A 15398-nucleotide genomic window follows, 5' to 3' on the forward strand; every position below is an offset into this window, starting at 1 on the left:
TTTCCCTTCACTCTAAAAATACAACCCCCCACAACCTTCAGTATCAACTAAACTATCATTCATTTACCAAAAGCACAAAGGAAATAAAGATCTACAATTAACTATTTCACAAAGATATCAAGATGATTCTGTGATTCTCAGGAATAACATTTTCTACTCAAAAACACAAAAATGTTTAGAAAAGACTAAATTGGGAACAAACACTAGATTTAAAGCAGGCTATTTTCAGCTTGTCAGCCATTAAAATTTTGTTATATAAAAATATTTTCATAAAATAAACTATAACTTTGTATACAGCTCCACATATTCTAACTTTACAACAGCCAAATAAAAAAAGTGGCCTTTCTATGGTCTGACTCTGTGGAGTGTTTTCAGTGTTCACAAATGAGTAATTCTTTTTTATGTACACGGACAGTTTTCAAACAAAATATAGAATTCTCATGAGTTATTAAGAAGAAAACTTCTCTCCTAAGAATCAAAGAAACACAACAATCTAGGAATAAGTCTGCATAGCTCAAAAAATTCAAGTACAGTATTTCTCCTTCAGAAGGAGTGAAAACGCCCGCATTCTGCTCTGGACACCCTCCTTCCCTTTTCCTTTGCTTGAGCCTTGGCTGCTCTGTTTAATGTTAGTTTGGCCATAAGAAAGGAAAACAAAGCTACAGGTTTTTTTTTTTCAACTAAACAGAAGCACTGTTTTTAACAGTGAAAAAAGAATTCATAGTCCACCATATTTTCAACTTATTCCTTTTCCACATTCTCATTGTCCCTTTAAGGTACTATGGTGAACTTCAAAATAAAAAGCTTTAATTTCTTGAGAAATGCTTCTAATACACATTGTAACATAAAGTAGAAGCACACACGGGTACGATTCACACAGTAAAGGGTTGATTTGTTAGGTCAAAAGGCAACTTAAACAAATTACATTCTTGGTGGGAAAGTAAATGACAAAAATACCAGTGCTTAACAGAAAGCTTGCCAAAGCAAAGAAATACTCCTCTACAGCAGAAAATCTACCTAAGCAGGACTAACCAAGTGTATAGAGTTGGGGGGTACTGGAATTCATGGATAAAATAATTAACATTAACTCAATTCAGAATACCTTCCTACAGTAGTGCCATAAAGATGAAGCAGAAAGTGTTAAATATTTGGAAAACTGAAACTTGGGGCCTGTTTGTTCATCTGTTCAACAGAAACAAGAAAAACTCTTTAGAACCTGATTATTCTGCAGGGAAAATTATAATGAAGATATAAACCTTTTAAAGAACCCCAATCAGGGCAGACCTGCCCACCTGAGGTCAGTTGTCTATAGTTGCATCTTCCAGGCCTTTGTCACTGGACTCTTCCAGGCTATCATACTCCAAATGCATCTATGAACAAGGAGCAACAACCAACTGGCCAATCAGCAACCCTCAGATATGGTGGTTCTTACAGCAGACTTTCCTTGGTTGCACTATGTCAGCAACTCTCTGGACACTAATAAACAGAACAGAATTTCAAATATGACTTTTTTTTCTTCATTTGTGTGTCCAAAGAAAAATTATGCATTGTTTTTGTAGATGGTTGGTATACAGGTGAATATAATTTTGTAATAAATAACTACTTACTGCCTAAAGACATTTCAGAAAAGACATGAAAAACACAATTGGGCCCTGAGCTGACTAGAATTCCTAACAGTGCAAACAATTCAGTAGCAGGCCTGCCTTCACTTCAACTTTTGCAAAAGCAGCAGAGCCGTGGGCACCGGAAGGTCAGCTGTGAGTGCTACAGCCACAAGGTCAGAGTTTTCAGATTCCTTGACATCCACTGGATATTCAGCTGAATAACTTCCAAAGCCTCCTGGACACACCGAAGCTGCAAGGTTGCCTCTGACTGATTTTCAAAGAATGCCTGGACCTGCAAGTTCCACAGAGAAGCATTTTAAACAAGGAAAGGTTGAGGCTCCCTGATCAGCCTTCTGAAATAAGTTTTAACCCTGTGATGGTGGTTCCAAGGTCTGACACCTTGGAAATAGCAGACCTATACTTTGACAGCCAAAGTATTTGCATCAATCAAGTGTGATAATAACTGAAGTGATTTTAAAAACAAAACCAAACTTTTTTTCACTGCTGAGTCTTTACTTCTTCTTTCCTTATTATTTCTTAAATTAGAAAAAAGAACTCTGAAGAAAAATGAATCAATCTAAAATTAGGCTTGATAAATAAATTCACATTTTGAATGGAATTCCTCAAAATAATTTCATTACTACTTAAGCTATTTGGATTGATGAGACAGCAAACAGAGCTGAGAATGGCACCAGAACTTCAGCTCCTTGCTATACAGGCAACCATTTAACAATAATCTCCATGCAGAATCATTAACATTGATGAAAAAAGACAGAAAGGACTGAAATTAGCATGAAGAGACTCCATTGCACTTAAACAGAGCAGCCTCAGGGGAGAGGCATGCATTTTCCCTGCTAGTGTTTTATAAACCAACCTCAGACAAATGTGCCTTCGTTGAAAACAAGTGAGTTGATCCAGCAACAATACTTTGTATCGTATAGGAGCCCAGATGGAACCTGAAGAAACACAAATATTAAGAGAAGAAAATGAAGCAGCTGCTGACAACCAAAGCACCGTTCTAGAGCATGAAGGAAATGCTTTAACATAAAGACAGAGCAGGGTTTTCGTCTTGGAAATGCAGCCTAGAAGTTGGGGCATCTTTACATACTTATTGTCACTGGGCAGGAAAGGAGGTGGGGGCTAGAGGTATTTAGAAAGAATTTTAATCTGCTTCTCAAAAATCATCTACACCCAGAAAAATCATTATTGCTTTAAGAGAAGAAGAGAGCACCTACACGTGCTCCCTAGCTGACTGTGATTCCTTAACTGATATTTTAGCAATCAAGAAATACTTCTAACACATATAACTAAACAACTATTCTGAAATAGTCCATGGCTATGCTAGGATGCATAACTTATCAGGTGTACCTGGTCTTGATCAGTGTTTAAATAGACACCACAGCTAAGTGCAAGTGCAATGCTTTTAAATATAAGCTGCTGCTTAAGAAGTGTTTCCCCGGGCAGTGGTGGCGCACTCCTTTAATCCCAGCACCTGGGAGTGAGTTTGAGGCCAGCCTGGTCTACAGAATGAGATCTAGGATGGGCACCAAAACTACACAAAGAAACCCTGTCTTGAAAAACAAAAACAAACAAACAAACAAGTGTTTCCCTGGGGTTGGAGAGATGGCTCAGTGGTTAAGAGCATTGACTACTCTTCCAGAGGACCTGGGTTCAATTCCCAGCAACCACATGGTAGCTCATAACTGTCTATAACTCCAAGATCTGACACTCCTCACACAGACATATATGCAGGCAAAACACCAATGCACATAAAATAAAAATAAATAAATTTTAAAAAAGATTTGATTCTTTAAAGAGAAAAAAAAAAGGTGCTTCCCCACTTAGGACACATCATTACCCAGGGAGCCTTTTGCAAATGCACTGCCTCAAGATATGAAATTCAGTCATTCTCCAGGAAACTTACTTATGTACAAGCTTATTCCAGTTTTCTTTAACAAAATCCCATGCCAGCAAGTGTCCAGGAAAGTGTCTGCCCACTGTTCTGATGATAAGTGACAACTTCTGTGTTCGGATGATATCACCATCAAGGCTACTTTTCATTAACCTGAAGAAGAAAACAGATTTAGCCTTCAAAATAATTGTTTTTGAAGTGATGACCAAACTTGTATTAGCACTGGGTTCCAATATAAACTCTTTATTAATTCAAGATAAATCAGATTGGATTAGGCTAAGATTAGTATACAAGTTAAAACCTGTCAATTGCGCCGGGCGGTGGTGGCGCACGCCTTTAATCCCAGCACTCGGGAGGCAGAGGCAGGCGCATCTCTGTGAGTTCAAGGCCAGCCTAGTCTACAAAGCGAGTTCCAGGACAGGCGCAAAGCTACACAGAGAGACCTTGTCTCGAAAAACCAAAAAAAAAAAAAAAACAAAAAAACAAAAACAAAAACAAAAACCTGTCAATTATTTGACTCATCATGATACACATCTTCATGTTATTACATAATAATTTACGATATATCAAGAAAAACTTCTGCAACTTACTACAATTTTGGAAACTAGTACATTTTTTGGTTTTTCAGGTCAGGAATACTTAGCCTGTATATTTCTGCATGTAAACACACAGACTTAGCTGATACTACTAAAAGACAAAGAAAAATAGTACAAAGTGAAGAGGCCTAAGAAATATTTTCATTTTACTCTCTATGCTCAGGTGCTGTCTGTATATTTATAATGGGAGTTTATAGGTCAGAGGCTAGCCTTTCCTTTAAAGATAATGCTATTTACAGAGTATAATTTAAAAAGTAGGTCTGGGCAGGGGCCAGGGATGTTTCTGGGACACTGGTAGGATTTAGCTGAATGAACTTATGTAAGAGAAGCAATGAAGCTAAGATGCTCCCTCTATCCCTGGTATGGCTTTCAGTGTCTATGTCCTAAAGTGCATGTACCTTTAAATTCCTCTTGGACACTGAGCCTTTAACTCTGCCTCTTCCTGTTCTCTCTGCCAGTTCATACTGCCTTTCTTTTACCCACATGAAGCTCCCATTTCTAGGCTAGGTAGTTGGATATTAAGAAGAAGTATGAGCAATAAATTCATGGGAAGATAGAATATATACACTTCTATAGTTCTCTTTTTCTGAAGTGTTTACATTTTCAAAGTGACAGCATGAACAGATTAATATATAGTACCAGCAGGTTTAGCACATCATGCCAGGGGAGGACAACATTTCCCAGCAGGACACAGATGGGGTTATGAGTATTAATATCTCCAAATCTCTCAAACAAAGTGTATTCTGCACCATCTGTTAAGGTTCAATCACCAAGATGAAGTCTAGTTCATGCAAACTCCTCACAACCCTGTCCAAGTCAGGTCAAGGAAGAAGTGAGAACTCAAGAGAAAATGGGCTCCTGTCCTAAAGAGCAATGTGCTTTTATCTTTTGGTTTCTTTGTATCATGTCCTTTGAATGGTTCCATACCAGTAAAGTTTCTGCACATCCTCTGAGCTGGCAAGAGCTTCAAGTATTTTATTCTTTTCTGCTTCACAGCCCATGGATGAATACATGCTTAAGAGGAATGACCAGCCTTTCTCGGTTCTTGCTCCAACTTTGAACACAGTGATCATGACATCAGTAGGCAGGCTACAAAAGAGATAGTGAAACATGAGAATAACAAGGAGAAACATCTGACTACAAAGGCAAGGAGTTGACTGGTTGTGTTTCTAGGTTCAGGTTAAATAATAATTGTAAATCTTCATACAGTTTAGAGAAATAATTAAGAAGTTAATTCAATGATTGCTACTTTCCTACAGTTATGACTTTAAAGAACATAAGTTGAATTTAAAATAATAATTATTTACTGAGAAGACACATGCTTGCATACTGGAAAGGGATAGAGGAAGGAATGAGACACACCCCTTTCTCTGTAGGAGTTCATGGGCTATCCCAAAGTATACACAATAACTATATGCATTATAATACAGTGTGCTAAGTTTCGTGGTATAAATAGAACAGTAAATGCATGTTTGGAGGCAAGGTCTAAGAAGAGGATGAAACACAGCCAACTGCCTTTACTAAGATCTCAGAGATAGGAAAGATTTCAGAACCTTATTCAAATTCCCTGTCTCAACTTTCCAAATGATATTTTAATCACTGCTCCAAAATTTTCAATAAGGAACCTAGAAAGAATTAATCACATTCCAGAGCATTTCTCCTAACTGATCACCCCACCAGTCATTTCACTTCTAAATTAAAGAAGACATCTATTATACTCTGAGAAATATCTGTTATCAAAACCCAGAAAATTGGGGTTGTGGAGATAGTTCCATCATTTAAAGTACTTGCCACACAAGCAAGAGAACCTGAGCTCACTAACTAGCACCCAAGTGTATAACAGAACTGGGTATGGGGCATGTACTTGTGATCCAGTGCTGGGGAGATGGAGAGAGGTGGGTAGAGATCAGTGATAGAGCATTTGTCCAGCAAGTGTGAGACCATGAGTTAGATCCCCAGCACCACAGGGGGAAAAAAAGTTTTAAATACAAACAAAACAAAGCAAAAAACTAAGCCATATATGGAAGTGCTCGTTTTAATGTCAGCACTCAGGAGGCAGAGGTAGGCCAACCAGGGCTACACAGTGAGACCCCATCTGAAAACCAAACCCACCAAACAAAACCAGAAAACATGTGTTAGCAAGGTTGTAAAAAAACTGGAATGTTTATACTCTGTTGGTGGAAACATAAAATCTCACAATTACTAAGGGAAACATGATATCATGAAAGTCCTTAAATATTAAAAATGGAATGCTAGGGATAATAGTTCAATCAATACAGTGCTTACCAAACAAACATAAGTACCTGAGTCTGATCTCTAGAACCCACATAATAAAGCCAAGGGGTTGGTATATACTTGAAATCCCAACATTCAGGAGACAGAAACAGGCAGATCCCAAGGGCTCTCTAGCCAGCCAATCTAGATTATTCAGTGGGCTCCAGGCTAATGGAAGCCACTATCTCAAAAAACAGCATTTCTGAGGATTTAACACTGAAGATTGTTTTCTGGCCTCCCTACACATGGGTACTCACACAAACACACATATATATATATACATATGGTAAAACAAAACAAATGATAAATTCTCTATGATCCAGCAATACTACTTTTGGATATATACCAAAAGAATTTAAATCAGATTTGCAAAAGATAATTAATTGTATGCTCAAATTTATGGCAGTAATATTTACAATGTCAAGAAGTAGAAGCAATTCAAATTTCATGAGAAAAATGTATTAAATATGGCACGTGCATACAGTGGACTATCATTCCTCCCTTCTTTAGGAAATAATGAATGGGAAGACCCATTCAAGTAGATGTGCACTTCACCTCTGAGTTCCATTTGATGCCATCCAATTGTCAAAAAGCTTTGTGGCCATAGTGGTACAGTTCTCTAGTCTGTGGGCACAGGCAAATTCCAGCAAGGCTGACCGAAGCTCTCGCATGGATGGCATTCCCTCATCAGTCCAAGTCTGCTGCTGGATTTGGTTCTGGAGCAATTTATATACTCTGGTCTACAGAGATGAAATATAATTATAATAATATTAATAATAATTCAATCAATCAATCAGGAAACAGTACAACTACATATCTTTTCTCCAAGATTTACCCAATAAGGAAAAATTACAAAATATTACTTATTAACTATTAACTGACACATAAAGCCCACATTTAGCTGATATAAAACTACCCAATAATAAAGCTACAGACAAGTAGGACTTAGAATGCTACAACTCAACTCAGGAAGAGTTGATGGTGTCTTCACTACAGAGAACCTTTTTTCTGTGTGTACTTGGCTAAAAGCTACCTTCCTGCCTAAAATATCATTCATAACTGCTGGAATCTCTTTACCTGATGACTTTTGAATTGGCAAGTCCATAAAGAAAAGAAAGAATACACCACTATTACTACTTACTGGCTTCCCCTCCACCCCCAATCTCACTATATAGCCCAAGGTGGCCTTGAATACACAATTCTCTTGCTGAGATTACAAGAATATGTCACCATGTTCTGCTAAAATACATTTCTTTACCAATGATTTAATGTTTAAATAGTTTCAAATCCATTATTAAAAATGTATTTAGGCTGGGCGGTGGTGGCACACGCCTTTAATCCCAGCACTCGGGAGGCAGAGGCAGGTGAATCTCTGTGAGTTCAAGGACAGACTGGTTTACCAAGTGAGTTCCAGGAAAGGCGCAAAGCTACACAGAGAAACCCTGTCTCAAAAAACCAAAAAAAAAAAAAAAAAAAAAAAAGAGGTGTATTTAACATACCATTTAATTTGAGGTCATAGAAAATTAACCTACCAAAATTTAAAAGAAAATGAGGTCTCTAGGGAATAGTATAATCTATATTCCCATTTTTAATGTAAAAACATCAAAGCTACAGAAAAAATGCAAAAATAGATGCACATCCAAATGTTATTCATCTAGATTTATCAGTTTCTAATTCTTCATTTTTGCATACATAATATGTATATACTTTTTTTCATTTCAGTTGAATTGTTTGTAAATTATAGATACTATGAAATTTCATTTATATATACTTAGTTTACATGTGATCAAAATACCCTATGGACAATTATTCAATATCATCTGCTATTCTATCCAACTCATTGTTACAGTTACTTCTGAATGAGAAGCTGTTGTGAAATATATGTGTATCATGGAATCAGCAACCCCCTTTTCATCTCTTTCCTCTACAGAAGCATAAAAGCTATTCAGTATGTGGAAGTCCTTCCATATTACAAGTTATTGTGCACCACGGAGGGAGAAGATACACAAGGTTTAACAATACTGTAAGAAATATGTACCCAGGAAATCCTGGAGAGTTAAAACTCTCATAAAAAATGCTGAGTTGCTTTTTTTCTCTGTAAAGAATATCTTTAAGCTATAAATAAGGAGGATCAAATTTTTTTAAAAAAAGACAAATGTCCCTTTTCCTCAGTATCTTGGCACCAGCGAGTTCTTTACTATCATGACCACCATCCTTCCTGTGTTGGCAACTTTTATGTCAACTTGACATAAACTATAGTTATCTGAGAGGATAGAACCTGAGAAATTGTCCCCATAAGATCTGGCTGTAGGCAGGCTAGTAGGGCATTTTCTTAATTAGTGATGAGAGCTCACCCCATTGTGGGTGGCTGGTTGGTTCTGGGTGCTATAAGAAAACAGGCTGAGCAAGCCATGAGAAGCAAGCCAGTAAGCAGCACTCCATGGCCTCTGCATTAGCTCCTGCCTCCAGGTTCCTGAACTATCTGAGTTTCAGATTTTCCTCAATGAAGGCCTATTACCTGGAAGTGTAAGCAAAAACACTTTCTCCCAAGTTGCTTTTGGTTGTGTTTCATCATAACAACAAGAAACCCTTAGTTAGACACTACCTTATCCCAATAATAGAGTATCACAGATGAGTTATGAAAAAACAGTTTAATCCCCAAAATTCAGCTTAAGTTCTTTCAAAAAATTATGCACTTCTTGAAGAACACTGTCCATCCTAAAGCCAAGAAGAATTGGTACAAGAAATTCTCAAAGCTTGTAATAACACATCAACTTGTCTTTGTTTGTTTGAAGACAATGAAATAGAGACTAGATACCTTGTGGCATGTTTGAGGTGGTAGAGCTTGAGAGCTACTTGGAGAGCATGGAACCAGAAGATACTCGACATGCTAGCTGTCAATGTAGGACATTCCTATTGGCTCATGAGACTGTATTGGTACCTGCTATCTTCAACTGACTGACCCATTCAATAACATAAAGACAGCACTATCCCTAACTGTAGACACAGCCCCTAAGCCTGCTTTTGTCTCAAATGAATGGAGAATCAAAGAACATTTAAAGGTACTTATAATCAGTAATAAGGAAATAATGTGTGGGAAAGTTACAGCTTAGAATCCTATCTTCAAAAACCTCAGTGGAGAGACACAGCAACACAAGTAGAAATGGCACTTTGAAGCACTGGAGCAGAGAAAGCGGACACTTGAAGATGCTTAGACTAAGCTCTCCGCACTCACACCGCACGATCAGAGAGCATGATTCTGTTAGTCTCCTTATACCAAATAATTAAGAGAGATTCCCAAAATATTTTAAGTATATTTGAAAATATGATAAATATTTTACTAACATCATTCTATTTTCATAAAAATCCTGCTGTTTTAAATGTGACTATTTAAATAAGTGATTCAGGTTATGTTTTCAATATTGTTTATATTAGTAAGAGCACAGCAGGTGCCTCAAGTTGCCTTTTTCTCTTATAAAATGAAATATACTTTTCATATGGTTTCTAAATTAACCTTTTGAAGTTAAGGTAATCAAACAACATGATCTAACACTAATTTCATAAAAAATGGCAAGAAGAGGAAGGGAATAAAGAGATGTGTCACATAAGCTACCAATACTGTATATGCAATAAGATGACAAAATTGCCGGGCGGTGGTGGCGCACGCCTTTAATCCCAGCACTCGGGAGGCAGAGCCAGGTGGATCTCTGTGAGTTCGAGGCCAGCCTGGGCTACCAAGTGAGTTCCAGGAAAGGCGCAAAGCTACACAGAGAAACCCTGTCTCGAAAAAAAAAAAAAAAAAAAAAAAGAAAAGATGACAAAATTATTTTAAGAATAAAACAGGAAAAGATGCTGACACTTGGTATATATTACATTTTGATTTACTGCTTTAATTTTACATTAATACACTCAGGGAGGTTCTTTCCTAAGTTAACAAGGTTTTTAAAAGTGAACTGTCAGTTTTATTGCCAAGGTTTATCCCACCGATGGTTCATATGTAAGAGAATGGCAGATTTGTAAGTTATAAAACAGGAATATGGCTAAAACCAGACATCAACTTCAGGTGTTAACAATTTAACACAATTCAAATGTACCTCCAGACCCTACCCACCACACCACAGTATATTCCACAGAATACTGTATATATCACGTATAGCTTTCATAACAAAATGACAAATTAATATATATATAGTGTTCTGGTTATAATGACATAAGTATTAATCAGACATTTGATTAATACACTTGAATATTGAACTCAAAGGCTTGGAATGCCTGCCATCCTACTTCCTAACTACAAAGTGGTTTCACAGTTTGAAAGTTTTGAAGCTATCTAAATCCCCTAAGAATAAACAAGAATTTTAATGTTTACCTCTGTTATGAACTAAAGCCAACTTGGTATTTAACTACAAATTTAAGGTGTTATAGCAATAACAGGGTCCAAGTCTTAGAAACAGACACTAAGCCTCCCATCTTTGCCCTTTACTCATCAGTTCCCTGAATCCTACTCTATAATATGTTCCAAACAAACACCTGAAACGATAGAGGATGAGGATGCAACATGAAACAGGTCAGTTGAACACCAACAAGAAAATATTCCAAAGACTCAATTTGCAATTTCAACAAAGGATAGCTTGAGATAATTACCAAGTGCTTCCCAAGACTAATCTTAAATAGAATGGGAAAAGGTGCATGGAAAAAGGGCTTCTGCTACCATGAAACTAACTAGTCAGATAGCTTTAAAATAGGCAGACATTCTGCCTCCCTTTAGAGTATTTTTCAAACTCTTCAAATCAGTGTCCTTCAAGAGTGGTAAAAATGAGTGATGTGCACTAGTCTTGTCTGCTACTACTGATACCACATTGAGTAGTGTACCTTCACTTAATTCACATAACATTATTGGGAACAGTGTCTCTGTAGATATAACCAAGTGAAAATGAAGCTATACAGTGTTACTATGGGCTCTAACCTAAGGGATGGTATATCTATGACAACTGGCAAACTGGGGCACAGAAACACAGCACAGTGCCTTGTCAACAGAGACAGGAGAGGAGTGATACGGATTTAAGCAAGGAATGCCAAGGACTGCTAGCACTCCCTTAAAGCTAAGGGAAGAGCAGGTAGTCAGTAGATTATCCTTACAAGACATTCTACCTGCCAACACCTTACTTTTGACCTCCAGAGGCATAATAAATAAATTCCCACTATTTCTGTACATCAAGTTTGTAGTAATACATTAAGGCAATCCTAGGGAACTAATATATTACCTTAGTTATTGTTGAAGTATCAAAAGTAACAGCTGAAGATTAGGAGACTGGTTTTAAGGTGAAGTCTATTACTAAGTCTAAGATTCCTTTAAGAGCTTGTACAGTCACTGCTACCTACTAGCATCATTACTCATGGGAGAGTAGTCAGCAACAACTCTTAAGCAGGTTATTTTTCTGTACAAACGTACTGCATTTTATAAAGGCCACTAGCAAATTAATAAGATATCTATTTTCTTTTTTCAAGAGATTTCTTTATTATATATACAGTGAGTGTTCAGCCTGCAGGCCAGAAGAGGGCACCAGATCTCATTATAGATGGTTGTGAGGTACCATGTGGTTGCTGGGAATTGAACTCAGGACCTCTGGAAGAACAGCCAGTGCTCTTAACCTCTGAACCATCTCTCCAGCCCCAGGACATCTATTTTCTAAAAGACCTTATTTTAACGGTGTGTGTAAAAACAAAAGAGGATTCCCAGAGACATTTTCCTTTTAGATGGTTCCATTTGATAGCGTCAAATGTCTGAATTTTGATATTCAAACAATACTATTTCACATAAAAGCTTTACCAACTAGGGGTCAGAGCTGGAAAGATGGCTCAGAGGTTAGGAACAATGGCTGTTCTTTCAGAGTACCCGGGTTCAGAGATGGCTCAGGGGTTAAGAGCACTAGCTACTCTTCCAGAGGTCCTGAGTTCAATTCCCAGCAATTACATAGTGGCTTACAACCATCTGGTGCCCTCTTCTGGCATGCAGGGATACATGAAGGCAGAATGTTGTATACATAATAAATAAATAAATCTTTAATTAAAAAAAAAAAAAAAGATCGGGCTGCAGGCAAGCCTGTAGGGCATTTAAAAAGAAAAAAAAAAAAAACAAACAAAAAACAACTTCGCCAACTCTTCATGGTAAGTGTTGACATTTTGATCCAGAGTGGAGATTTTTACAACTAGCAAAATAAAGAAATTGGAATATAACTGTTTGTTTCTTTGTTTGTTTAAGGCATGTTAAGAGGTGAATAGAATTGTGAATAATAGCATTAAACATAGGCCACAAGAAAAAATGAAAAAAGGAAGACTTACCACCAATCTTGAGGCCAGGTCCATGTGTCCTAGTTTTTCCAAGAGGTTATAGATGAGGCCCGTCTGGAACAGGGCTTCAGTGATGGGTGCAGTGTGGGTCTCATTTCTAAGATAATCAATCAAATCAAATGCCATCCGAAGAGGCACTTTGCCAAGGCTAAAGAATAAATGAATAGGGAATGTAAATTTGCTGAGACACATATAACTTTATGTACATGGAGGGAAACTTTATAGTGAGCCAGTGAGTTCTGCAGACAAGAAACTTAAGTTTACAGTAACATTAAGCAAAGTTAGACTCATGTAATTATATTTAAGTGGCTCACAGGTAAAGATGTATTTTAACATAAAGATATACAACAGCTCACTTTTGGATCCAGAAGTCATCTATTATTTGCCATTGACTCAGTAAAAGCATCATGCTGTCTTGGAAAAGACGACTACTATTGATTTTACTTACTAATTACTTCTATTTACCACATGATTGGGAGTGGCATACTCCCTATCTGAATCAGTATCTGATTCAGAGTCAGTATCTGATTCAGAGTCAGTATCTGATTCAGAGTATCAGAGTATCAGAATCAGATACTCTGAATCAGAAAACAGACAAATTTTACTTCTTGCTATAATCAGTCTGCCACATTTGTTGAGACAAGGTCCAAAGTGAGTTTACAGTGAGTACCTTTAAAAAACTAAGCCATTAGGCTGCGTGGGGTGTTGCATGCCTTTAATCCTAACACTCAAGAGGAAGAGAGGTGGATCTCTGTGAGACTGAAGCCAACCTGGTCTACATAGCCAGTTCCAGGCCAGCCAAGGCTACACAATGACATCTTTGTCACAAACAAACAAACAAACAAACAAACACACTGGGCAGTTTGTAGAAGTTATAGCACTAATGGTTGAAAGGACATAAGGCTACTTCATATTTAAAACACATGTCAAAAATAGAAAGTAATAATGATGGGTATTCTTTGCATTTCTAGACCTAGAATCAATCTAAATTTGTAAACTATTCAAAAGATACCTTTACAAAAGACTATTACCATTCTTGGCTTTGGGCTTCTATAATGTACAAGGTGGCTGGGGAGGCAAGCCCCACACATATAAGGATGCTCCAGTCACTAGAGATGCTATTCAACCAATAGATTAGCAATTAGCTTTAGGCAGAATCCAACTACTTCTTGAAGATAATTCTCTCATGGAATAATTTGAAGCTTGAATTCCTACAATATTTTTACTGAATAAAATATATCCTGCTTGTTGGTATCTATTCTTGAACTCCTAGTTGATCCTGTTTTATACTATTTATTCAATGTGTTTATAGCTGATGTTTCTAATGCATTATAAAATCTCTGAAAGCCATGAACATGCCTTACATTTTCTAAATCCTCTAAAAATGTACCTAATAGTCAATATATACTTGTTATTTCAAACTATTTTCTGAATTGTTCTTTACTGCAATAACATCTTTAAAAATGACAATAATGATGTAAATCAAGCATACTTTACCCTGCAAGTTCAAAGATGTTATTTATGAGGTTGGCTCGGTCTTTGTCACTCAAAACATAAGGATCTCTCTTTAACTGATTGATTAGAGCTGCCCAGTCATCATCAGCATAGTGAACAATGTAATAGCCAGTCATGTTTGTATTGACTTTGACCCACTGTACTTGTTCTGTAAGATTGATGATATCTAAAAGAGAGGAAAAATTAAAACAAGAGAGAAGATAGTAGGGGGCTTCATTTTTTTTCAAAGTTAACAAGGTATGTTTTCACATTCATAATTATTTTAAGAAACTAAATACCTGTGTGCTGGTACAGTATGTTTCACGTTAATGAAGTTTGCTGCTCACTCATTTAAACATTATTAATTCATCATACATTATTAGCTCTAGGATAGGCACTGGAGATCAAATGATGAAGAGAGCAGAGAGACCTGTTTTTATGGTCTAATAAAAACACCTAGATACAATATCACATATGTGTCACTGGTGGAAAAAGAAAACACACCATTCCATGGAAGCACACAGAAATATTTCACTCTGAAGGGTCTGGAGAGGCTTCATGAAATAAAAGATGTCTAAGATGTCATTCTTTTAAGTGACTTCAGAATACACAAGCCTTAAGAAAATAAGCATGGGAGAGAGATGGGGGGGTGGGATGATGTGCAGAGTGGAGCAGCAGCTAAAATAGTGTGTGCACTATACAAAATAAGTCCCATCTCAACTTTTGTCTTTTACCACTAGTAAAGAAAAAAAACAAAGTCATTTAGAAAATACTTCAAGGCTATGAAAATAAACATTAGGAAAAGCTTAAGGTTTTGCTAGGCACAAGTTAAGAAATAGTTGAGTTAAAATAACATTATAGTGCCAAGTACTTTTTTTAAACACATATATACATACATGTGTGTGTGGTTTTTTTGAGAGAACTGTTAAAAACGCCTATGGATTTTTTTTGGGGAAGAGAATGTGCAAACAAGGAACTGACTACAAAATATACTGGAGAATTTTCAATATGCTTAAAATTACTAATAAAAATGTTTTAAAAAGTTGACAATAGGATGTAGGTGCAGCAGGAGAGTCATGCTTGGAAAGACCTTGAGATGATGATTTGTTAGAACAAAAGCCCTATGTGCTCACTGAACCTTCACCTCTAACTTCTCAGCTGATACAG

The 15398-nt window shown here is 36.9% G+C and overlaps 1 protein-coding gene across 1 annotated transcript in view; it reads right to left on the bottom strand.

The window, feature by feature from the left end:
• Positions 1-1494: 1494 nt before the first annotated feature.
• The window catches only part of Lnpep (leucyl and cystinyl aminopeptidase), an 85548-nt gene continuing 71644 nt past the window's right edge, over positions 1495-15398 (bottom strand). Inside the window, exons 12-18 of the mRNA XM_059272934.1 lie at positions 14235-14418; positions 12729-12885; positions 6942-7126; positions 5040-5201; positions 3529-3669; positions 2479-2560; positions 1495-1896 (exon numbers count right to left, since the gene is read on the bottom strand). Coding sequence (XP_059128917.1) covers positions 1765-1896; positions 2479-2560; positions 3529-3669; positions 5040-5201; positions 6942-7126; positions 12729-12885; positions 14235-14418 — 1043 coding nt within the window. The 3' untranslated portion in view covers positions 1495-1764. The remainder of the gene's footprint in view (positions 1897-2478; positions 2561-3528; positions 3670-5039; positions 5202-6941; positions 7127-12728; positions 12886-14234; positions 14419-15398) is intronic.

Source organism: Peromyscus eremicus, chromosome 8b (assembly GCF_949786415.1).
Source record: "Peromyscus eremicus chromosome 8b, PerEre_H2_v1, whole genome shotgun sequence".
Lineage (NCBI taxonomy): Eukaryota > Metazoa > Chordata > Mammalia > Rodentia > Cricetidae > Peromyscus > Peromyscus eremicus.